Below are 24380 nucleotides of genomic sequence, written 5' to 3'. Positions count from 1 at the left end.
CAGTCAGATGTAATCCAGCAGTTCTTTCAGCGCAAAGATGGGCTAAAAATTTCAGCAGCCAAGTCCATCACACTCTCCAGGGATTCAGAGCGGAGCTCAAAACCAGAGGGGAGATATGCCAGCCTCACGGCCGAGGGCGTGGCAGTGATGCCATATTGCCAGCAACAACAGAGAGTTCACCATACCGGCAGAGCTCCAACCCAGCGCGCAATACAATCGTAAGTGAAATTGCAGCCCCTACAGGAGAAATCCCAGCATTGCACCCTCAGGGACTCAACCAGCTTTGATAAACATCCTGGGTCTGAGGTCTAGCAGTTTAACGCAGTGCAGGAGTAGGGGTGGCAGAAATTACTACACTCTAGTCGCAGTTCCCTGAAGGAAAGCACCCAGCCCAGTGCCCTCAGAGTCTGGCACAGCTACAACTAACTCCCTGGGTCTGAGACTTTGTGATACAACTCAGGGAAGGAGTGGTGGGGGCAGAGACTACACACCCTCCAGAGATCCAGAGCACAATAAGTGAAGTCATGGTGAACCAGAGAAGAACCCAGAGAAGGTGGGAGTGGGATCTGCTATTGATCATATCAGAAGCTCAGACAGACTCAGGCTCAGATCAGTGGAAAGTGTGGGGGGAGTCTTATGCTTAACTCTAAACCCAATGAGTAGGATTGATGGGAACACCACAGACATCCTAATTGTGGTAAACAGGTAGAAGTCAGACTAGCCCAACCCTAGCTGTGGAGAACTGAGATTCCTACATTGAGTTTGGTCTCAGAGGCATACGCTACCAACAGAGGCAGGGAGAGAGCTAGACTCCAAATCTGTGCAAAGTGTGGAGGGTGACCTTCACTCACTATTAAATCCAACCACACTGATAGCGACCATCTGCATAGACTGAGAAGACTCAGAGAATCGGACTCACAGAGGGAGAGGTGCCAGTAGCACTCGGTATCTACACAGAGAGAGACTGCTGAATTTATTTGTAGAGTCACATCAATTTGTTGTTGGGATTGTTTGGGTGTTTTCATTCTTTTTGTTGTGTGTGTATACCTGATTTTTTTCTTTTTTTGGAGGTGGTTAGTGGGCTTTTTGTGTTTTTTATTTTGTTTTTATGATTTTTGTTTTATTTGTTTTTGTTGTTTTTTAACGCTCTTACCAAATCCTCTCCCAAGCTTCTTCCTTTGTACAAATCTACTCTCTCCTCTCTATACCTCTTCTATCTTTTCTCTTCTTTTTATCACTCCCTTGTCTTATATTAAATCCAATTCATATCACTATACCGGAAACTCTACACTGGTTACTAGAATTCTACTACATTGGTACTATCTCTAATCTCTAGTATATACTACCTTAACAAACTCACATACTATTAGACGCTATCTGACACCTTACTCTATTCTTCCATTTACTCCTTCATTTCCCTCCTTACTCAACCTTCACTATTGAATACAACTCGCCCTTGAATATACCAGCCGAGACCTAGAGACTGAGAGAAATCTACCAAAAGCAACAGATACAAACTTCTTTTTTTTTGGTGGTACTGGGGTTCCTGGAAGCCCTTCTACCTCCGGGCTACACTCCCAGACCTATTTTTACATTTTTATTTGGAAACAGGGTCTCCTAAGCCAGCGCGCGCGCGGCTGGCTCCGAACCTGCACGATCCTCCTGTCTCTGCCTCCCAAGCGCGGGGATGACAAGCGTGCGCCACCACGCCCGGCTTAAACTTCTAAGATCATGGGAAGGAGGAACAACAATGGAGCAATGAGCTCTCACAATCCCACAATAACAGAACCTGATAAAACAGAAATGCAGAGATTTCCAGATCAAATCAGGAATGTAACTGTAGAAATAATTCAGGATTTTAGAAAATAATTAAGAGAGAGTCTAAAAGAAATAAAGAATTCAATCATTGAAGTAAAAGCATCAATTCAAACTATAAACAATCAATTAGACCACATGGAGAATATAATCTTGCTTCCTAGAAGATGATCACTCCAAAAATGAATGCATAGTTTATAACATGCATGCATTCTTATCCTAAGAGAGCTCACCTAAGAATTACTGGCATAGAGGAGGGAAAAGAAGGTGAAACCAAATGGATCAACATTCTCTTCAAAGAAGTAATAGCAGAAAATTTCCCAAACATAGAGCAAGAGGTTGATACACAGGTTCAGGAAATGTATAGAACTCCCTTTAGACAAGATCCAAGAAAAGGTTCCCCATATCACATAATAGTCAAAATGACCAATGTAGAAGCCAAGGAGAGAATCTTTTTTTTTTTTTTTTGGTGGTGTGGGGTTTCTGGAAACTCTTCTACCTCCGGGCTACACTCCCAGACCTATTTTATACTTTTTATTTGGAAACAGGGTCTCTTAAGCCAGCACGGCTGGCTTCGAACCAGCGTGATCCTCCTGTCTCTGCCTTCCAAGCACAGGGATTACAAAAGTGCATCACCACGCCTGGCCAAGGAGAGAATCTTAAAGGCAACAAAAACAAAAGGCCAAGTGACATTCAGAGGCAAACAAATTAGAATCACTCCAGACTGCCCAAACCAAGTCATGAAAGCCAGAAGGGCCTAGAGCAACATATTCCAAACTCTAAAAGAAAACAAATTCCAGCCCCAAATTTCCTACCCAGAAAAACTACCTTTCAAATTAGATGGGGAAATAAAAAGCTTCTATGACTAACAGTTATGCCTTCAAAACCAGCACTAGAGAAAATACTCAAAGAAAGTAACTACAAAGAAGAAATAGGTAATACACCTCAGAACCAGAGAAACAAGAACTTCCATCCAGCAGATAACTAAGCAACATATCTCAACATCATAAAGGCAATCTACAATAAGCCCATAGCCAACACCATATTAAATGGGGAACAACTTCAAGAATTCCCCCTAAAAACAGGAACAAGACAAGGATGTCCATTATTACCATGGACACCTCAAACATCTCCTGATCTAACCCCCACAAGTGACTTCCTCCTACCTTCAAGGCCAGGGCCCCAGTCCATCCCTTCTCAGAATGGAAGTAGCTTAATTGACTTTCTCCATCCCCAGTCCCTCTAGCCTGACAGGCGTCAGGAAATTAAAAGAAAGAGCGAGGAATGTGCCAGTATTAGAAAAAATGCTCCGGTATTAATTTTTTAAATGTAAAAAAAGCAGCTGTTGCCGGGCGTGGTGGCGCACGCTTGTCATCCCCGCGCTTGGGAGGCAGACAGGAGGATCGCGCAGATTCGAAGCCAGCCGCACGTGTTGGCTTAGGAGACCCTGTTTTGAAATAAAAATGTAAAAATAGGTCTGGGAGTGTAGTCCGGAGGTAGAAGGGCTTCCAGGAACCCCAGTACCACACACACACACAAAAAAAGCAGCTGTTACCATGCGCTGCCTGGGGCATTTCAGAGCCATCAATATAGGGCAGAAGCCAGGTAGATGATTGACCCCTCCACTTAGTAAGCGCACTGTCTGGAGGCAAAGAGGCACCACCTGGCTAAGAAATAAGTTACTAGCCCATTGCCTTGGTAACGCTGATAGAAGATACCAATGCAAAAATCTATTTAAAGGCTGAGGTTCTAAGAGGGAGTCAGAGTTCCATTTGGGGGCTTTCCAGTGTGCATGCCAGCACACTGCTTTTTCCTTCTATTCTCTTTCTATTTCCTACTGATTTTTGTAATAAAGATCTGTTAAGGTGCCGGGCCGCCCGGGGATGGGTGGGGGGCAGACTTCCTGGGGCTGCTGATGAGGATGTCGCGGCCGCCCCTCGGTGCCCCTCAGCCCCCCAGATGCCTTCGCAGCGCCCCTGCCTGAGGCCTCCGCTGCTCCGCTCTCCCTGCCCTCCCAGGTGCGGGCCTGGGCAGCGGCCTCGGCAGATTTTATCATGTGGGCAATCTGCTGCAACTGGTTCTGCTTGGATGGACAGCTTGAGGAAGTCCCACCAGCCCAGGGACCCAGGACCCAAGCCTATGCCAACCCTGAGTACAGCTCCTTCCCTTCTCCAATAGGCTTAGAACCAAGCTGCAAAGCCTGTGGGGCCCACTTTGCAAATACAGCCAGGAAGCAGACCTTCTAGGACTATAAGAAAAAATTCTGCACGACCTGTTCGAGCCAAGAGGGGAACGGGACCCGCCTCTGCCTTCTCTGCCACGGGTTCCGAGCCACTGCCTTTCAGCAGGAGGAGCTCATGAAGATGGAGGTGAAGGACCTGAGGGACTACCTCAGCCTCCATGACATCTCTACCAAAGAGCTGGTGTTTTTGGTGCTTGGCCAGCAGCCTGCAATCTGTGCAGAGGACAGGACTCGTGGCCCCACCTTATCCCCAGACTTCCCCAGCCTCAGGCCTTCCAGACCCAGCCTCACACCAGCACAGCACCTCCTACCTCAGCCAGCCTCCCTGCTTCACCTGCACGAGCCCCCCGGGCTTCTCCAGTCCAGGCTCAGGAAAGTCAGCAGGCCAATGGCCATGTGTCTCAGGAGCGAGAGGAGCCTGTCCACCTGAAGAGCACAGCCAGGGTGCCCGCTGAGGACAAGACCCAGTGCATCGACTCCGAGGACAGCTTCGTCCCGGGCCGGAGGGCCTCTCTGTCCGACCTGACCCACCTGGAGGACATTGAAGGCCTGACAGTGCGGCAGCTGAAAGCGATTCTAGCTCGCAACTTCGTCAACTACAAGGGCTGTTGTGAGAAGTGGGAGCTGATGGAGAGGGTGACGCGGCTGTACAAGGATCAGAAAGGACGGCAGCACCTGGTGTGTGGTGCTGACGAACAAAACGGGGGAGCAGTGCCATCTGGCCTAGAGGAGAACCCGTGTAAGATCTGCATGGAGGTCGGGCGTGGTGGTGCACGCTTGTAATCCCCGCACTTGGGAAGTGGAGATAGGAGGATCACGCAGGTTCGAAGCCAGCCGTGCTGGCTTAAGAGACCCTGTTTATAAATAAAAATATAAAAAAATAGGTCTGGGAGTGTAGCCCGAGGTAGAAGGGTTTCCAGGAACCCCAGCACCACAAAAAAAAAAAAAAAAATCTGCATGGACTCACCCGTTGACTGTGTCCTGCTGGAGTGTGGCCACATGGTGACCTTTACCAAGTGCGGCAAGCGCATGAACTAACGTCCCATCTGCCGGCAGTATGTGATCCGAGCTGTGCGCGTCTTCCGGTCCTGAGGGCTTGTACCCGCTTCTTCGGTGCCTTATGGGGATATTACCCAGGGTGTCTGGGCTCAGGGTCGGTCAGCTTGCAGAAGGGCGGGCTAACAGGTAATTTTGTAGTGTTCCCAAGACAAGGGCAAGCAAAGCTCCCGTGTCATCTCGGGCCATGCCTGTCTTGCCGCAGGGGCGTGCCTCTTGTTTGGCAGAGCCCTTGAGGCCAGCAGGACCTGGCACGAATCACAAGGGTGAGTGCTTGTTTCCGTGATCTTGGGTGGGTGGTAATCTATGAACAGAGGACTTTCCAGAACTTGGAAATCTCTCCCTTCCTCTGGGAACCTAGACACATTTTCATCCTTTCTCTTGTTCTTTGCTCATCCCCTGGACACGTTGCTCCCATTTCATTGATCAGAAGTCCTGCTAGAAATGGTTCCCTTCCTCCCTAGCACATTTGAATTTGAACTTCTGGTCTCTTAGGCTTTCTCTTCTGTGCTTTAACAATACCTTTAAAGTCTCTTGCTACACTGCCTAAAATCCATTTATTTCTTTGGACCAAAAATATGTTTATCAGACCAATAGTTGTCTTTGGGGCAGAATTTGGGTGGGTAAACTTAGCTCCAGTGGGAAATGAAACACAAGTGCTACAGAAAAGTTTCGAGGTTGTTAAGAGTCACATCCTTTAAGTGTTGGCACTTGAAGCTGTCTCCTGACCAAACCAAGCATCTGGCTCCTCGGCGGCTTCGAGGCTCCAGTCTCTGTGCACCGAATGGAGCACAGGCGCCTTTGCTGCTGCTGCTGGGGCTTGACTTGCAGCACCCTCCGGGTTACAAGGAGAGCAAAAGCACTAGGTGGAGGCAGTGGGTTTTGCTAAGCGTGGCTTCTGATCCTTTTCCAATGGGCAGGAACTCTCTCGATCCCATTGAGGATTTTTCTAGGGCGTGGGGAGCGGCGGATAGTACTGGAGATCGGACCAGAGGTGTTCCACCTCTAGGCTACATCCAGCCCTCTGTGTTTTGTTTTGAAACAGGGTCTCACTATATTGCTGAGGCTAGTATTGAACCTACAAGCCTCCTGTCTCAGCCTCCCGAGTACTGGGGTTACAGGCATTCAATGGTAGGAAAATGAGGCTGGGTTCTGCCTTTGAGCAGACAGCTGGAGGTCCTGACTTCCGCTTCCTTTCCCTATTGATTTGGGGGCAGGTCAGGAAGCAGCATTTTCTAAGTCCTTTACAAGGGCCCACGTAATGAGTAGGTGATGCTTTGGAGGCTTCTTCGGATCTTTACACCACTGGAGGAGCTGAAAGGTTTAAATTCACTGGAGAAGCCCAACAAAGAACAAAATACACGTGCTCTCAGAAAAGCCGTGTGCCTGTTACCAAATGGACAAAATGTGCCAATCCCAAACACCTGAGCGTCTCGACAGCCCTTCTCCAAATACACACTGTGCAGCTGAGATCTGAGGCTAGGAGAAACAACTATGATTCTGGAGGGTGGCAGGAACCCCCTTTTCAGAAAAAATTACTCAGCATCCCCATGGGTGCTTCCACACTGCCCCCTTATTTTTATTCAATGCCCCCAGTTGAACCTGAACCTACTACCGCCCCCTGAATCAGCCTGGTATCCCCCCTTCCTCCAAAGGTGGTATTGCAGAGTTTGGGAATCTGCTCGAAGGGGACCTATTAAATTGGTACACACATACTTACACTTCCTCTCCATCATAACCCCTAAACACCTTCGGGGGAATGACATATTTCCATAAAGTAGTTGTCAGTGGAACCCTGGGCCACCTACCTCAACTATACAAAGTCCAGATGATCGAATTCTGGGCCACAGCCTTTGTAGGAGTTGAGAATCCAGAGATTTTCCTGCAGACTCCACCTTTCACCTGAACAGTAAGGACTGTAGCTCACAAGGCCTACCAGTTTAGCAAGGTGTGTTGGTGAGCTGCCCCCCATTCCACTGTTTATACACAACTCAGTGAAGATCAGCAAAAACTTCAAGGCAGAAGTTGGCTCTCTTCCTCCTTACAACTTGCTTTCCCTGCCGAGGCCTTACCTCCCCTACCTCCCACCTTCCTTCCAGACAGGAATTGAAAATGTATACTAACTCCTGGTTAGCAGCCTGTTAAGAATCAGAACTGATGGCCTCTACTGGCTTTGAAGGAAGAACTTGCCTTGAAATCTCTTGGTGAAGGTTTCCACCTGGGAAAGAATGTGCCAACAGGTTGGTTTGTTTTGTATCATATTTATTATTACACCAAATAAGAGCTGGGAGTTCCAGCATCCCATCCCACTTAATATTTAACCCAGGTAAAACCCCTCATGTTTCATCCTTGAATCATCTTCCGTGTTGTTGGCCCTCATGGACCCTTGGTCTTAATTATCATGGAAACTTCGAATTCTTCCAATTATTCCGTGGCTTTTGCTGGGATTGCTGAGATTTCCTTTGAGACTTGTTTGAGAAGACTCAAGACAGCTGACGACGTCGACGCGTCACGCAGCGCGTGACATCACCGCGGGAGTGGGCGGCCGGGGTCGGGCAGTTTGAAGAGAACAGGACGGAACCGGGGCTGGAGCGGGCAGTGGACACGGCTCCGCCGAGACACGAAAATGGCAGCGAACAGATACTCGACATCAGTCACCAGCGATCACTTAAGTCAACATGCCATGCTGGCCGGGATCAATGAATCTCTTCCGTTGAATCTGACCAAGATGGAACAGTCGTCCTCAGGGGCTGCCTGTTGTCAGTTTCTGGACATGCCGTTCCCTGCTTCCATTGCCTTGAAGAAAGTGAAATTCCGAGCTAAAGTAGAACACGAATATATCCAGAACTTCAAAATACTACCAGCAGTTCTTACGAGAATGGGAGTTGACAAAATAATTCCTGTGAATAAATTAGTAAAAGGAAAATTTCAGGACAATTTTGAATTTGTTCAGCGGTTCAAGAAGTTTTTTGATGCAAACTGTGATGGAAAAGAATATGGCCCTGGAGCTGCCAGACAAGGGCAAGAAACTGCAGTGGCTCCCGCCCTTGTTGCTCCAGCTCGGAATACACCAAAGAAACCTCTCAGCTCCAGCAGTGCAGCTCCACAGACCCATCTCAACACAGAGAACTACTGCGACTCCTAAGGCTGGCCCGGGAGTGGCGCGCGAGAGCCCTGGTGCGGGCAGTGGGCACGATGACGCAGCAGGTCAACGTATTGAAGGCTTGGAGAAAGAGAGAGATTTCTACTTGGGAAAGCTAAGGGACACTGAGTTGATTTGCCAGGAGAACCAGGGGGGAAACGACCCTGTGTTGCAGAGGATTGTAGACATTCTCTGCGCCACAGATGAAGGTTTTGTGACACCTGATGAGGGGCCACAGGAGAAACAAGAAGAGTATCAACAGCCTGGACCAGCGGAGCAGCATCCGAATTCTTCACTCCAAATCAGGGGCTTAACTGTAAAATGCGCCCTTCCATTATTCTTAGAGGATTCACTGGATTCTTTTCATAAGCAAAAAGTACCTCTTCTGAAAAGTGCACTTTGAATACTAGATGTCAACCACTAAGCCAAGCATGGGAGGGAGGGATGGGGAGACAATGGGGTGGGGGTCGGGTATGAATACATTGCACCAATAAAAAAAAAAAAAGTGCACTTTGCAGAAGTTTCGTTTTTCAGTAACTTTGAATTAGGAGCTTTTACCATATAGCAGAGCAGTATTAACATCTAGTTGGTTCATCTGGGGAACAAAGAGGGTGACAATGGGCCTTACCATGTGGGTGCTGGTTACACTGACAGCCGGAGAAGGTGTTTTTATGTAATACACTGAGGTGGCAGAGAAATGTAAAGACTGAATTGAATTTTAAGCTGATGTGAAATCTTGGCAGAGAACGTTTTAATAAATAAATGCCTTAAGGGAATTAAAAAAAGACAGCTGACTGGTTCATAAAGTTGGAATAGTTGGACCCAAATTAATAAGAATTTGCTGTACAGAAATTCGTGCTCAATATGTATTGTATAAATTTGTTTAAATCTCTTGGGTGGGAATGTGTTACTTCAAGTGGCTTATATTAAGATTCTCAGATTGACTTGGGTGTTAAGCCCGAATGTGCAATTTTTTTTTGTTACAGAGCTCTGCTTTATAATTTTATAATAAAGTTTCAACATAGAAAAAAAAAAGATCTGTTAAAGATGCACCAAGCTGCCTATTAATTTTAATTTTCCTATTCAACAATCAAGGAAAAGAGCCCACAGCACCGTTTACAACCATAACATTTCTGGCACATCTTAAACCTATGACAATATGCCAGGTTTGGTGGCGCACGCTTGTAATCCTAGCGCTTGGGAGGCTGAGACAGGAGGATCGCACAGGTTCGAGGCCAGCCTCAGCTACTTAGTGAGGCTCTCAGCAACTTAGTGAGACCCTGTTTCCAAATAAAGTATAAAATAGGTCTGGGAGTATAGCCCGGAGGTAGAAAGCCCCTGGGTTCCACCCCCAGTACCACAAACACATACAAAAATACTATGATGATTAGCAAGAGCCTTACGCATTGCACTTGGAGGTTACTCGGAGTTGTACTGGCTGCAATCAGTGCCTCTGTCTTCCTTTTTCTCTCTGATCCAGGCTTGGTATATGGGATCTAAAATCCATATGTTGCTTCAAAGCACCCATAATTGGTGGACAACTAATAGCGGAGATAGACAAAGATAGATTATCAGTATTTGCATTCATTAAGGACACTGTCCAGAGACAATACCACCTGCCTGGGAAAATGAGTTGCTAGCCCATTGACTTGGTAACGCCAGTAAGAGAATACCAATAGCAACTATACTTAAGGACTGTGTTCCAAGAGGAGGGAGAGTTCCAATTTGGGGTTCTCTAGCTTGTCTCTCCTCGGCACACTTCTTTTCCCTTTCTATTTTTTGCTTTGTAATAAAGGTTTGTTTAGCTACAACCGAGCTATCGATCTTTTAATTTTCCAAATTCTACATATCTACTTGAATTGAGGAAAATAATCCACTTTGCTGTTACAATTGTAACCCTCTTTCACATTAGAGTCGAGTTCCTTCAACATGTCTCGGGAGAACCCTACAGGTGGTGAATTGTGGGGGCCCTCAAAACGCTGGGAGAGCACCCCTCATGTGTGTCTTTTTCAGACAAGCGACATAAGTTCCCTTTAACCCAGGAACCAGGTACGTTAGTGTAAAGCATGGGCCCCTATCTCTGGTGCTGTTAAACACTAATCTTCTAAAGGAAATGGGCTTGGCCAGAAGAGAGAAACAAAGAGATAGAAAAGATCGTGCCTTTTACCAGTAGATCAAGATAAAGGCCTGAGGGTTTTCTGAATCCTATAAATGATGATCATTTTTTTTTTTTTGGTGGTGGTACTGGGGTTCTTGGGAACCCTTCTACCTCCGGGCTACACTCCCAGACCTATTTTATACTTTTTATTTGGAAACAGGTTCTCTTAAGCCAGCATGGCTGACTTCGAACCTGCGTGATCCTCCTGTCTCCGCCTCCCAAGCATGGGGATTACAAGGGTGCGCCACCACGCCTGGCTAATGGTCGTTTTTAAAAGCAACATTTTTATGCCTCTTACATAGTTTATACAATAGAAAGGGAGAAGAGGAAGAGAAGGAAAAAGAATAAGAACGAGCTCCTGCACTGTGTTTGGGTTCACAGACCCTCGCCAGGCCTCTAAGGACAGTGTCAACTGCCACCCATCACCACTTGAATCTTTGCAGCATAGGGAATTCTCCTTGCCACCCACAAATGGAGAAGCCAGGATAAGTAGGATAGCCTGAGTTTATGCTCTTTTGGTCCATGAAAGTGAAGGATGGGAATTTTACACTAATATACATAAATACACATTTATAAACAGGAAGAAAAATACAAAATAATTTTAGTAGACTTATCAAGGTCTATGTCTCTGATATCTCCACATTGGGTGGCAAAGATATTATGGTTTGGGTGGTCATACTGCCCACTCAGTCTTGGATTTTTCCCCTCAGCGATTATAGGAATTAATTATCGGGAGACTCAGAATTTAATGTTATTTATTGCAAAAGTAACAGAGATTGTTTTTCCTTGAAAAATTCTGAACTTAACGTGACTTACCCCCACCTCTTTCCCAACCTTTGCTTATACCAGTATAAAATCTAGGAGCCCATTTTAGCCTGCTTTGTCAACATCTACATGAAAGGATGTTTCTTCTTAAGTCTAGTTCTCAAGCCCGTGGCCATCTAAGTTTTAACATTTTTATTTTTGTTACCAAATCCACCAATAGGCTATTCATTGTTCTGATATCACTCATGATGCCATGAGAAGGTGCAGAGTTCCTTTAATTCTTTGCCTTCTCTGTGGGTCTGTAACTTTTGGTTTTAAATTTATCTTATGCTGCTTTAGGACAGGACATGGAGTGAAATTATTTGTCCATTCCTGGAGTAGTAGCAGTAGTAGTAGTAGTAGTAGTAGTAGTAGGTGGAGGAGGAGGAGGAGGAGGAGGATGAGGAGGAGGAGGAGGAGGAGGAAGAATAGTAGTAGTAGTAGTAGTAGGAGGAGGAGGAGGAGGAGGAGGAGGGGGAGTTCTGGGGATTGAAGCCAGAGATAGCCTACGTCTGAGCTACACTCCCATCTCTTTTTATTGCTTTTATTTTGAAACAGGGTCTCAGCCAGGCATGGTGGCACATTCTTGTAATCTCAGTACTGAGACAGGAGTATCACAGGTTTGAGGCCAGCCTCAACAATTTAGGGAGGCTCTCAACAACTTAGCCAGATCCTGTTTCAAAAGAGAAAACCTCAAATAAAATAGAGCTAAGCGTGTAGCTGCGAGGCAGAGTGCCCCGCAGTTCAGTCCCCAGCATCACAATGTACTCTTATTGGAAAGTTGTTCAGGTGTTGATGTCCAAGAAAAATGCAGAAGGCGGAGACTGGATGCTATACAGGCACTCAGGCAGAAAGAAACACACTTTAGAACTCCCCTCTCCTCTCCTTAGCCCTGATGCTAATCCACAGTAAGAATGTAGAGCAAATAAAGCCTGTAGTCCTAAAAAATATATGGAAGCAATGAAAAGCCCTAAGATCACAGTGATTCTGCCTGGCACATTTTAAAGCCATAAGGGTAGCAAGAGCCTGTGCCTTGACTTTAGAGATTACACACAGCTGCTCTGGCTGCAATTAGGGCCTCTGTTTCCCTCCTCTTCTTTGTAACCTGGCCTTGGTATGTGAAATGTAACTCCGTGTGTTACTTCAAAGCACCCATAATTGATAGGCAACCCATACAGCTTGGTACAACAGAGGTTAAAAACATTAACCTCTGCACTTAGTAAGTATACTGTCCAGAAACAAGGTACCACCTGCCTAAGAAATAAGTTACTAGCCCATTGTCTTGGTAATGCCGATAAGAAGATATCAGTAAGAAAACTATATTTAAGGGCCAGGGTCAGAGAGGGGAGGAGAGTTCCATTTTGGGGCTCTCCAGCATGTCTTCCAGGCACGCTGCTTTTCTTCTCTTCCTTTCTATTTCCTACTGACTTCGTAATAAATATTTAAGCTGTGACTGAGCTACTAGTTTTCATTTCTCCATTCAAAATATTTATTTGAATTGAGGAAAAGAGCCCACAGCGCCATTACAACGATAACAACAACGAGGAAGAAAGAAAGAGGAAAGAAAGAAGTTCTTGCTAAGTTACTGAGGCTCTTGTTAAAGTGCTGAGGCTGGCAACATGCGATCCTCCTGTGTCAGCTTCCTCAATTGCTGGGGTTACAGGCATGTGCCACTGCACCTCCCCACGGAGATTTCAGTGTTGCTGTTTTGGTACTGGGAGTCGAATCTGGGGGCAATCTACTTGTGAGCAACACTGCCGGCCCTGTTTTATTTTGAAATAAGGTCTCGCTAAAGTGCCGAGGCTGGCCTCAAGTTTGTGATCCCTCTGTCTTAGCCTTCCAGGTACTGGGATTTCAGGCATGAGCCACTGTACTCAGCTAGGTCTTTTGTTTTTAGCAGAAGTTTCAGAGGGAGATAGAAGGTGGTTTTTGATCGTTTTGTGGTACTGGGGTTTGAACCCAGGGACATTTTACTTCTGAGCTATACCCTCGGCCCTTTTTAAAAATTTGGAACAGAGTCTCACTAGGTTGCTGAGAGCCTGATAAACTGCTGAGGCTGGTCGTAAACCTACAATCTTCCTGTTTCAGCCTCCCAAGTCCTGGAATTATACACCACCACACGCAGCTGATGTGAGATGTTTTAATGTGCTCAGACAGTCTTCTTGCCATATACTAGGTTATAGTACTGATTATTTACTTCAGCCAATCCCAATTTAAATACAGATCCCACAAGACCAACTGGTAGGTGGACAAATTTTTTTCTCTTTAAATAAAAATGTCTCATCCAATCAATCAATCGATGCACTGAATTCAAATGCAGAAGGTAATGGAAGGAAATCAAATGGCCATTTTTCCATCCCAAGCAACTTTTGCCATGGTCTTCAGACCTTGGGAATACTTGTTAGCGTACCCCAGGAAGACTTCTTCCCATAAGTTCCTGGGTGTCTTCATTTTTCAAAGCCAGTTTAACCTGGATATTGTTTTTATTTTTCAGATCTCAGGATGTACTTGAATATCCAGGGGGAAATGAGAGGAGAGAGAAAATGCCCCGCTCACCAACAGCAGAAAGGCAGCGAAAGTGGCCAGTGGAATGGCATTCCCGATTTCCTGAATATCTGTCTTTGGGGGCACATGGAAAGATGGTGGGAAAGCAATTGTCTCCAAAGTCAAGACAGAGTAGTAATTCCAGAGGACAACTACTGAGATACAGGCGCTAGCACTGAAATGGAGAATTCCGGACACAAGGAATGGGTGACAGGTCACATCGTTCTGAAAGGTCTTCTGGTACAGATTTCTCAGTGCCCTGATGATGAAGGCCTTCCCCAGGTACCCCAAAATGTTGGCAAGGAGCAAGAGATACTGAGCCACATGAATACTGGCAGGGAGAAATGTATCTTTAATGCTGTAATGGTGACATGCTTTGGTTTTGCTGGAGTTGATGTCATGGCCGTAAATGCATACTCTCCACATTCCTATACAGGTCAGGCCAGAGGTGGAGAGGAAGGGATGGTCTGTGTACCAGAAGCGCCACTCCACGAGGCCCAGGGATGTGCTGGAGAGGAGACAGGCTAGGGTGGTCATGGTGAGACTTGTCATTTGGCGATCGGCATTATTGGCGAGCAAGATCATGGTGGCTGTGTACCCAGGACAGCTGCAAACAAATACAGGGCACCATGAGGTGGGAGCCCAGAGCGGGAGAAAGGCCCCCTTGTGGCAAGCAGCACTGGGAGGAAGAGGATCTGAGAAAGGAGGCATCCTGCCGCTGGGACTGCAATTGGAGCAGGGCCACACAGCAAGATTTAGGCCGCTTTAGAATGTAGAAACCCAAGCCAGGCATGGTGCCAACGCCTGTCATTCCAGTTCTTGGGAGGCTGAAACAGAAGGATCACAGGTTCTAGACAGCCTTAGCAAATAGTGAGGTTCTCACTAACTTAGTGAGACCTTGTTTCAAAATAAAAAATAAAGAGCAAGGGGGCATAGCTTGGAGGTAGAATGAGGTTCAATCTCCAGTAAAACACACACACACACACACACACACACACACACACACACACACACACACACAAATTGTCAAGCAATAGAGGGTTAGCTAATTCTGGTACATATACACATACACTTTAATACTAATAATATTTCAGTGAAGTAATGCATTTGCTATAATATTTGGCAGATGTTTAAGACTATTTAGGAACATGGGAAAATGTTCATGATGGATTGAATCTAAAATACAGATAAATTCTGGGTGTGGTGGCACATATCTGTAATCCCAGTGCTTGAGAGGCTGAAACAGAAGAATCATAGGTTTGAGGCCAACCTCAGAAACTTCATGAGACACTCAGCAACATAGTGAAATTTGCCATTTGGTCTAATTTCCACATCTTTAATCCATCTTGAATTGACTCTTGTGCAGTTTTGCCAACACCATTGTGTGAACAGGTTATCCTTTTTTCCAGTGTATATTTTTTGGCCCCTTTGTCAAAAATCAATTGGCTATAAATGTGTGGATTTGTTTCTGAGTCTTCTATTCTGTTCCATTGGTCTATGTATCTGTTTTTGTGCCAATACCATGCTGTTTTTATTACTATGGCTTTGTAATATAGTTTAAAGCCAGGTATTGTGATTTCTCCTGCATGGTTTTTGTTGCTGAGAACTACTTTGGCTATTCTGAGTCTTTTATTGTTCCAAATGAATTTAAGAACTGATTTTTCTATATCTGTGAGGAATGGTCTTGGTAACTTAATGGGTGGTGTGTTGAATCTATAGATCACTTTTGGAAATATGGCCATTTTGATGATACTTACTCTGCCTATCCATGAACATGGAAGATCTTTCCATCTCTTAAGGTCTTCTTCAATTTCTTTTTTCAATGTTTTATAATTTTCTTTGTAGAGTTCTTTTACCTCCTCGGTTAAGTTTACTCCCTGGGTGCTGTGAAACATATGAAGGAGTCACTTACATGTCCCACCTCAAGGAAGATTTACTATGAAAGGAGGTGGAGACTTCTGAGGGACACATGGAGACGAGCTGGAACAGACATGTGAACACAAATACATGAACACAGAAGATACAGATGAAGCCCATGGTGGGCAGAAGTTCTTTGAGGGGAAATTTTCCTAACCAAACCAAAAAGGCATGGGCGACACCCTTAGTCCTTTTTTTTTAATTTTGAAACAGGGTCTTTCTAGATTGCTGAGAGTCTCATTAAGTTGGTCTTGAACCTCCAAACCTCTTGTCTCAGCCTCCCAAGTACGAGATTATAGGCCTGCTCCACCATACCAGGCTCCCACTAGTCTTTAAATATGACGCACTTGTGAGAATAACATTTTCAAAGAGAGGAACCTTAAGTCATTAATCAAAGGCATAGGCTCCCTCTGAAGTCCTAGAGCTGGGCCCGGTGGGGAAACCCTGCCTCTAGGGTAAGGGCTCTGCTGGTGTTGTCCAAGCCCCATTAGAGGAGCGACCTTGTGCTCCACTCAGATCAACAGAGACTACAAACAAGTGCTGCACCTGATTCCCAGTCCTCCTGCTGCAAAGCCCAAAGGGAAAAATGTTCCTATGACCCATGTGCCCGGCCCGGTGTTTCCTTAGTAGCAAGGAGAGAGGGCAGAGGAATGGGTTAAGATGGTTCACAAGGCAGCGCCGGAAGTGACAGCCAGAGCGTGAGGGGACCAGAAGGACCAGGAGGGGCTGCAGAGAGTGGTAGCATCACTGATGATCACTTTCCCTGTGTATTTCTGGGGACTGAATGCAGGGACACTCTACCTCTAAGCTACACCCCTAGCCCTTCAATATTTTTATTTTGAAATAGAATCTAGCTAATTGACTGAGAGCCTCACCAAATTGCTGAGGCTGGCTACAGACCTGTGATCCTCCTCGGTCTGTATTGAAACTACAGGTGTGCATCAGCACACCCAACTGATATCACAAATCTTTAAAAATGTATAACCGGGCACGGTACTGCATGCCTGTCAGTGACTTGGGAAGCTGAGGCAGAAAGATCTCAAGTTCAAGGCCGGCCTGGGCAATTTAAGTGAGACCTTGTCTAAAAATAAAATAAGGCTGGGGTATAGCTCAGAGGTAGAATGTCTCTTGGTTGAATCTCCAGTACTACAGAAGGAAGGAATGAAGGGAAGGATGGAGAGAGAGAGGAAGGAGAAATGAAAGGAAGGAATTGAACTATCATAAATCAAAGACCATCTGTACAGACAATAGAATATTATTAGTTTATAGCCTTAAAAAGGACTTTTTTGTTCTTTCTTTCTTTCTTTCTTTCTTTCTTCTTTCTCTTTCTCTCTCTCTTTCCCCTTCCTTCCTTCCTTCCTTCCTTCCTTCCTTCCTTCCTTCCTTCCTTCTTCTTCTTGGTACTAGAGATTGAACCCAGAGGCATTCTACCTCTGAGCTACACCCCTAGCCTATTTTATTTTTTCTATCCTGAAACAGGGTCTGGCTAGGTTGCTGACATTCTCTAGTGGCTGAGGCTGTCCTCAAACTCGCAATCCTCCTGTTTCAGTCTCCCAAGTACTGGAATGATGCGCACGCACCACCACACCCAGCTAGGAAGGACATTCTGTCTCAGGCTACAACATGGAAGAACCTCAAGGACATCATACCAAGCCAAACAAGCCAGTCACAGGAGATCAAAGACTATGTGATGCCGTTTACGTGAGGTCCTCGGAAACGCCAAATCCACAGAGGCAGAAAGTGGACTGTGGCTGGCAGGGACGGCGGCGGGAGGATGGGGAGATGCCATTGAGTGGGGGCAGAGATGCAGCTGAGGAAGAGGACAAGAGTCTAGAGATGGGCGGTGGGACAGATGCCCAGCACTGTGAATGTACTGCATGGCACGGAACTGTACCTTCAGAGGCTTAAAATGGAAGTGTCAGGTTAGGTATATTTTGCTATGATCAAAAGAATGTACAAGCAAGAATCTGAGTATGGTAGGTCACACCTGTCATCCCAGTACTTGGGAGTCTGACGCGGGATGACTGCAGGTTTGAGGCCAGCCTCAGCAACTTAGCAAGAGTATCAATCGCCTAATGAGACCCTGTTTCAAAACCAAAAATAGAAAAGGACAGAGCTTTCACTAACCAGCAACAGGGTGTTCAAATGAACCAGTGATGCAGGAGGATCGGCTTGTTGGGCAGTTCTGGCTGCTGCTGTGGTTTCTTCAAGGCTGGCTTCCTGGTCAGGCAGCCATGAGTTCCCATCCACCTGGCTTTCAGTGACAAGACATTCTGCCCTGCCTCCCACGGCGACCACATTCCACCACCTATTGTCCTCACCTTTCAGGTTCTCAGCAGCCAGCCCATGGCTGCCAAGGGGATGCCAGCCTCCCTCCGGTGACCACAGAGCAGCCTCTGGTCAGTCTTCATCATGTATCCTGTCCGTCGGCCACGAGGGATGAGGCTGTTTATGAATGGACCACCAGAGTCCACTTTTTTTTTTTTTGTGGTACTGGGGTTCCTGGAAACCCTTCTACCTCTGGGCTAGACTCCCAGACCTATTTTATATTTTTATTTGGAAACAAGGTCTCTTAAGTCAGTGAGGCTGGCTTCGGACCTGCGCGATCCTCCCGTCTACGCCTCCCAAGCATGGGGATTACAAAGGTGCGCCACCACACCGGGCCAGAGTCCACTTTTAAGGTCTAGCAGACAGTCACATCTGTCTCCCATCGTGTGTGTGTGTGTGTGTGTGTGTGTGTGTGTGTGTGTGGTAATGGGGATTGAACTCAGGGGCATTCCACCTCTGGAAACACCCCCCAGTACTATTTTATTTATTTTGAATTTTTTTTTTGAGACAGGGTCTCATTAAGTTGTTGACGGCCTGCCTAAGTTGCTGAGACTGGCCATGAACTCGTGATCCTCCTGGCTTAGCCTCCCAAGTACTGCGATAAAAGCGTGCACTACCGCATCCAGCTAATAGTATAGCTTTAAGGAATCAGACACATGGTAAAAACATTCTGATTTGGGGGGAGCTGGTGCTGGGGACTGAACTCAGGGCTTTGTACCCCATGCGCTCTATCACTGAGCCACATCCCTAGACCCAATATTCCTTTTTAAATTTTTTGGTACTAGGGATTGAACCTTAGTGGCATTCTGTCTCCGAGCTAAACCCTCAGCCTATTTTATTTTTGAAACAAGGTCTCACTAAGTTGCAGCAGGTCTCGCTAAGTTGCTGAGACTGACCTCGAACCCGTGATCCTCCTGTCTCAGCCTCCCGAGTACTGGGATAATAGGCGCGTGCCAACAGGCCTGATATTTTGATTCTTTAAATAAAACTGCAACATAGAGAAAACAAAGGCATGTTCCGTTCACTTAAGAGACATTATTTATTTTGTTAAAGTCAGGCAGGATGATCTGTTGATGAGCAAGTGGTAAGGGTCTGGCGTGAAATCTGTATACATTTGCCACAGTGCCCTGCAGGGTACAAACCCATAGGCAACACCCGCCTGAGAGAAGGCTTGCTATGCAGAACATTCCAGAGCTGTGCTGTGCTGGGGGAGTCAGCCACCACCCACAGATGCCAAGGGCCAATTATTAGCACCAGATTGTTTTCATATGCAATAATATAACTATATACAGAGTTATGTACACAGACTCACTTGAATCTTTGGGTCCTGCTAACCAGACACTTAGGGGCAAATGGGGGGATGGATGAGTGAACGGACGGTAGGGTTGTGATTCTGTGTGCCCCACTACCAGGATACTAGAGTGACTCTATATTGCTATGTGTGAGGAAGTCCTTAAAAGACCCGAAAAGGTTGAGTGCAGACACACAAGTTTGATTATTCACATTTTACACATATATCATTAAAATGGTCACAATACTGCACGTGAGGTGAAAGAATCACAGGTAAAAAACCTCCTCTAAATTAAAAAGCAAATCCTCAGAAGTTTCTGGAGAGATGTCTGGAGAGTCAGCTCCGCCTTTTCTGCCGTGACTGACATTTACAGCAGGGGGCTCCCAGGTGGGATGCAGGCGGATGTTACTGTGGCAGACAGGGGTCTTTTCAAGCTAGAAACAGCTGACTTAAACAGAAACACACACTTTTGCAAAGGTCATTCATCCTGCTGGCATTGATAGGTTGCTAAAAAGGCCAGGTTTATTGCCTGCACTCTTGAAGCTTGCGAGTGTGGGCTGGGCTGGACAGATGCCCCGATATGCACACAGAGCTGTGTGGTCCAGCTCGGTGCCTCTGGCTCGGGAAGTGTGGATGCTGGCTTTTAAGACAACTGTGTGCGTGCGTGACCACACACATGCACATACGTGGCCAAAGGCCATGGTCACTGCTAACGGAGGGGCTCTCCCCTCCTGCCATTAACTTCCTTTATGGGATTAAGGGGTAAATGAGAATTCAAAGGGCCCCTTGAGAGAACGGGTGTGCTTAATATTCCCCACACAGCAAGGCATCTGAGGAGTCGGCTCACCGCTAACCATGCATCTAGTTAGACATACATTTTCTAAAGAAATACACCAGATCTACCACTATGAGATGAAAATAAGTTATAACCAAGCCATTGGTGGTTGAACACCATTCCATGACAGTTTCTTTGCCATGCATATATCCTCTTTGGTGACATGTGTCTTCAAGTCTTTCCCCCGCTCTTTAACTGGGCTGTTTGTTTTTCTACTGTTGGGTTTTGAGAGTCTTTTATACATCCGTATACAAACCATTTGTCAGAAACATGATGTGCAAATATTTTCTTCCCAGTCTGTAATTTGCCAGTTGGAAATCGATGACACAACAGTGTTGTTTTAACAAATAAGACCCTCTTTAGAATCCTGCCATTGCAGCCAATAAGAAGGGCACAAAATCTTTAAGCTCTGCAGCAGAAAAAAGTTTGAGTCAAGGAGCCAGACAGTCCCTGGGACGTCCGAGAAAGCAGAGGCAGGGCTTTTACGCGGGGTGTGGCCCTCGTGGTACAGTGAGAGGCTTGGAGGCAAAACGAAACGGAGCCAGATATCGTTAGCGAGCCTACACACACCAAATAAAGCTTCAGGGAGGGGGAAAGTAACTTAAACAAATATTCTACAGGTTTCAGGAAACAAATAGCCAACAAGCACATTATTACTGGACACACTTTGAATCCAGTAAATTTACTGGGCTGGAAAACATGGAACTCTGATGACGGGTGAGAACTATAGCTGTGTGTGTGTGTGTGTGTGTGTGTGTGTGTGTGTGTGTGTGTGAGAAAGCATGCACGCTATTTCTTTACGAGGCAATTATAACGTTAGCATGAGTGCATGTGACACAAAGGTTGTTCATTTCACAGTTGGTTTTTAACCCTTAGGGAACTATTCGCCTTTCCTGCATGTTAATAAATTATAATCATCGTCATCGATGACTTCTGCCCGGCCAGACAACATCGCTGCATGATGAAGACGATGAAGGCTCACAGTGTTGAAGGAGCAGGGACAAAACCCAGCAGCCTGCGCCGGGGTGGATAACCAGAGAAGACATGCGCCGGGGCCTCGCCTCCAAGGCACCTTCTGGATGTTCTCAGCATCTGCCCGAGCGGCTGGGCTGGCATCTGAGGACGGGAGGAAGAGCGGCCCCGCTGTGGCCACCCGCTGCATGGGCAGCAGGCCCAGCCCAGGCCCCACAGGGGACCTCGGCCAGTCAGCGACGTGACGGAAAACTCCGCTCTCAGCGCTCCAAGGGAAGTCGACCGATTAAATAATAATTCATCCCACACAAACACAGAAGTTATTGCTTTTCTACTAGCCACTCTGCTACCACAGGAGTCTCTCAGGACATAAATACAGGCTGGGGTGTTCGCTGGCGTCCTGGGGGATGGAGCCGGAAGGCCTCGTGTCCACCCCGCGCCGGGGCCGGCTCTCTTACTTGCCTCTTTCGGGCTGCAGGCTGTCGAACAAGCACTGCAGCTGCTCTTCGCCGAGGTGGATTTTGTCTTCCAGCTCCCGCTGCTCAATGATGAGGGCAGACTTCATCTTGACGAAGTGCTCGTAGTCGGCCAGGCTCTCCTCGCTGAGGTAGGCGGCCAGGATGTCGAACACGATGCGCTCGCGGCGGTCCAGGTTCTCCTTCAGCTCCTTGGCGTCCTCGTGTTGCTGGATGAGCACTCTCTGCTTCTCCAGCAGGGACTGCTGTTGAGAAGGGAAAGAGGGGGAGAAAGCAGCCTGTTGAGGGTCAGGACAAAGGTGGGGTCCACACATTAACATCACAGCAGTGCTGGGGTGCCGGCCCCATGGGCGTCCATCACTTGGCCGATGGGTCACGGATGCTGTTCAAAAATCTGGTGGGATCTACACAGCAATGCTTGAGATGGAGGCATTTCCCCCTGCATTTTCTACCGCCATCTGCCTCACTTCCCCCTTACCCCAACTGAAGTCTTTATGCCTTTGAGATGAAATCGTGGTGAACCAAAATGTAATTAGGGAACCCAAAACCACAGCATTCTAAGATGTGTCCTAAGGGGCAAAAGACTTGGGGATCCCAAAATTTAACACTAAAAAAAAAATCTAATAAAAACCATGGGCAACTGAACTAAATAGACACTTGACAAAAGGAGAAACACAAATGGCCAATAATTATATAAAAAAAATTCAACAGCATCAGCAATCAGGGAGGGGCAAATCGAAACGACACTGAGATTCCAGCTAACCCCAATCAGAATGGCAGTCATCAAGTATACAAAACATAGCCGGGCGCGGTGGCGCACGCTGGTAATCCCAGCATTTTGGAGGCAGAGACAAGAGGATCACAGTTAGTGGACAGCTTCAGCTACTACTTAGTGAGGCCCTTTGCAATTCACTGAGACCCTGTTTCAAAATAAAGAATAAAAAATAGGGCTAGGGGTATAAGGATATAGGGAAACTCTTCTACGTTGTTGGTGGAATATCAAATTAGTGCATCCGCTATGGAGAAGAGTGTGGAGATTCCTCAAAAGACTGGGATGGAACCACTATAGGACCCAGCTACACCACTCCTGGGGATCTTTCCAAAGGGACTGAAATCAGAAAAGCATAATGATACCTGTATATCCATGTTTACAGCAGCACAATTCACAATAGCCAAATTATGGAACCAACCTATGGGTCCATCAGCAGAGGAAAGGGCTACATTATGGGATGGACACACAATGGAATTCTTTCTACTTAACAATCAAGAACAAAATGATGTCATTTTCAGGAAAATGGACAGGCCTGGAGAACATCATGTTAAGTGAGATCAGCCAGTCAGAAAAAGTGAAGGCGCCTATGTTCTCTCTCATATATGGAAGCTAGGGGGGAACGGATACGAGAGGGACTCCAGATACAGGGGGAGAAATCCCGGCGGAGTGGGGGAGGGGCCTGGGGAGACTTGATGATGTAAACACGTCAGCTGACAGTTTGTACACAGGTGAAATGTTCAATGCTGCTCTCAATATCCCGTACAGGGAAGGGAAGGAGCGGGGAGGGAACAGGGGGCCGCTCACCAAGTACTGTGTGTATGTATCACTCCAAACTTCATTTCGATATATATATTGGGCCTTCTACCTCTGGGCTACACTCCCAGACCTATTTCATATTTTTATTTGGAAACAGGGTCTCTTAAGCCAGCGCTGCTGGCTTCGAACCTGCGCGATCCTCCTGTCTCCGCCTCCCAAGCGCGGGGATGACAAGCGTGCGCCACCACGCCCAGCTAAAAGTATATTTTTTAAAAGGCCTTTCAATGATATTCTGGGAATGTTGGCAAAAGGTAAACAGCCTAGAGAAATTCATTCCAGGGCAGGATTTCTAAACCCCTCTAGCTGAGGAGCCTATGAGTGTATTTGCAAAGGATACAAAAGGAACAGAGGAGAGAGGGGGACAGCGGTGGGTACAGGGATTTACAGATGGATTCCTTCACTCCCTGGAAGGGACCTGCTCCGGGGGTCACATGCAACTCTCTGCCCAGTATACAACATTTACAATCAGTCCCCCTGCCGCAGAACATACATCTAGTTTCCCTACCAACTCCAAGTTGAAGGAAAGCAAAGAAAGCATTTCATGTCTTCACATGCTGGCCAGCGGGTGCTCGGCATTCATTCACCAGGCTCGAGGGCCTCCTTCTTCCCCTCCTTCCTTCCTCCCTCATGCTGAGCATAGGCACATGCTCTACCACAGGGATACATCCCTAGTCAAGGCTTCTGGCTGAGTAGGTTTTGTTTTTTGTGCTGGGGATTGAACCCAAGGGCATTCTACCTCCAAGCTCCACCCCCAGCCCTACTTTACTGATTTTTTTGTTTTTTGGTTTTTTTTGGTGGTATTGGGGATGGAACCTAGGGGCCTTCTACCTCCGGGCTATATTCCCAGACCTATTTTATATTTTATTTGGAAACAGGGTCTCTTAAGCCAGCTGAGGCTGGCTTCGAACCTGTGCGATCCTCCTGTCTCAGCCTCCCAAGAGCGGGGATTACAAGTGTGTTCCACCACGCCTGGATTTTTACTGTTTTATTTGAAAGAGGGTTTCGGAATTCACCTAGTCCACTACAGATCCATCAGTGCACTCAACAAACATGAGTCAAATTGCGGCCCCTAGAGGAGAAATCCCAGTACTGCATTCCCAGGGACTTGCGCAGATAGTCTCCCTTTTTGCAGTCCAACCCAGTGGGGAAGTGGTGGTGGCAGAGATATCACACCATAGTCACAACTCCCCGCGGAAGAACGCCCAGCCTGGC

General features: G+C 46.7%; 2 protein-coding genes and 2 pseudogenes across 4 annotated transcripts in view; 2 read left to right on the top strand and 2 right to left on the bottom strand.

Annotated features, from left to right (window-relative positions):
- Positions 1 to 3869: 3869 nt before the first annotated feature.
- Positions 3870 to 5149, top strand: LOC308279486 (E3 ubiquitin-protein ligase rififylin-like; annotated as a pseudogene). The gene is made up of 2 exons: positions 3870 to 4813; positions 5021 to 5149. The product of its transcript is annotated as an E3 ubiquitin-protein ligase rififylin-like (transcript).
- Positions 5150 to 7739: 2590 nt separating this feature from the next.
- On the top strand, positions 7740 to 11132 carry LOC308279445 (microtubule-associated protein RP/EB family member 1-like; annotated as a pseudogene). The gene is made up of 3 exons: positions 7740 to 8507; positions 10298 to 10304; positions 11124 to 11132. The product of its transcript is annotated as a microtubule-associated protein RP/EB family member 1-like (transcript).
- Positions 11133 to 13707: 2575 nt separating this feature from the next.
- On the bottom strand, positions 13708 to 21294 carry CLDN34 (claudin 34; the record flags this gene model as incomplete). Its single annotated transcript, XM_080719547.1, has 4 exons — positions 13708 to 14368; positions 15674 to 15741; positions 17380 to 17508; positions 21205 to 21294. The coding sequence occupies 4 exons, from the start codon at positions 21292 to 21294 to the stop codon at positions 13708 to 13710; spliced, it is 948 nt and encodes a 315-aa protein (XP_080575673.1).
- A 264-nt stretch (positions 21295 to 21558) lies between these two features.
- Positions 21559 to 24380, bottom strand: part of SHROOM2 (shroom family member 2) — a gene marked incomplete at both ends in the record, with an annotated part of 127992 nt that continues 125170 nt past the window's right edge. The window contains one exon of the mRNA XM_080719546.1: positions 21559 to 21825. Within this exon, the coding sequence (XP_080575672.1) occupies positions 21559 to 21825 (267 nt within the window). The remainder of the gene's footprint in view (positions 21826 to 24380) is intronic.

The sequence above is a fragment of the Muscardinus avellanarius genome (assembly GCF_963383645.1).
Source record: "Muscardinus avellanarius genome assembly, chromosome: X".
NCBI classification, from domain to species: domain Eukaryota; kingdom Metazoa; phylum Chordata; class Mammalia; order Rodentia; family Gliridae; genus Muscardinus; species Muscardinus avellanarius.
Note: the sequence above shows the minus strand (reverse complement) of the source record. Positions and strands in the feature narration are given on the sequence as shown.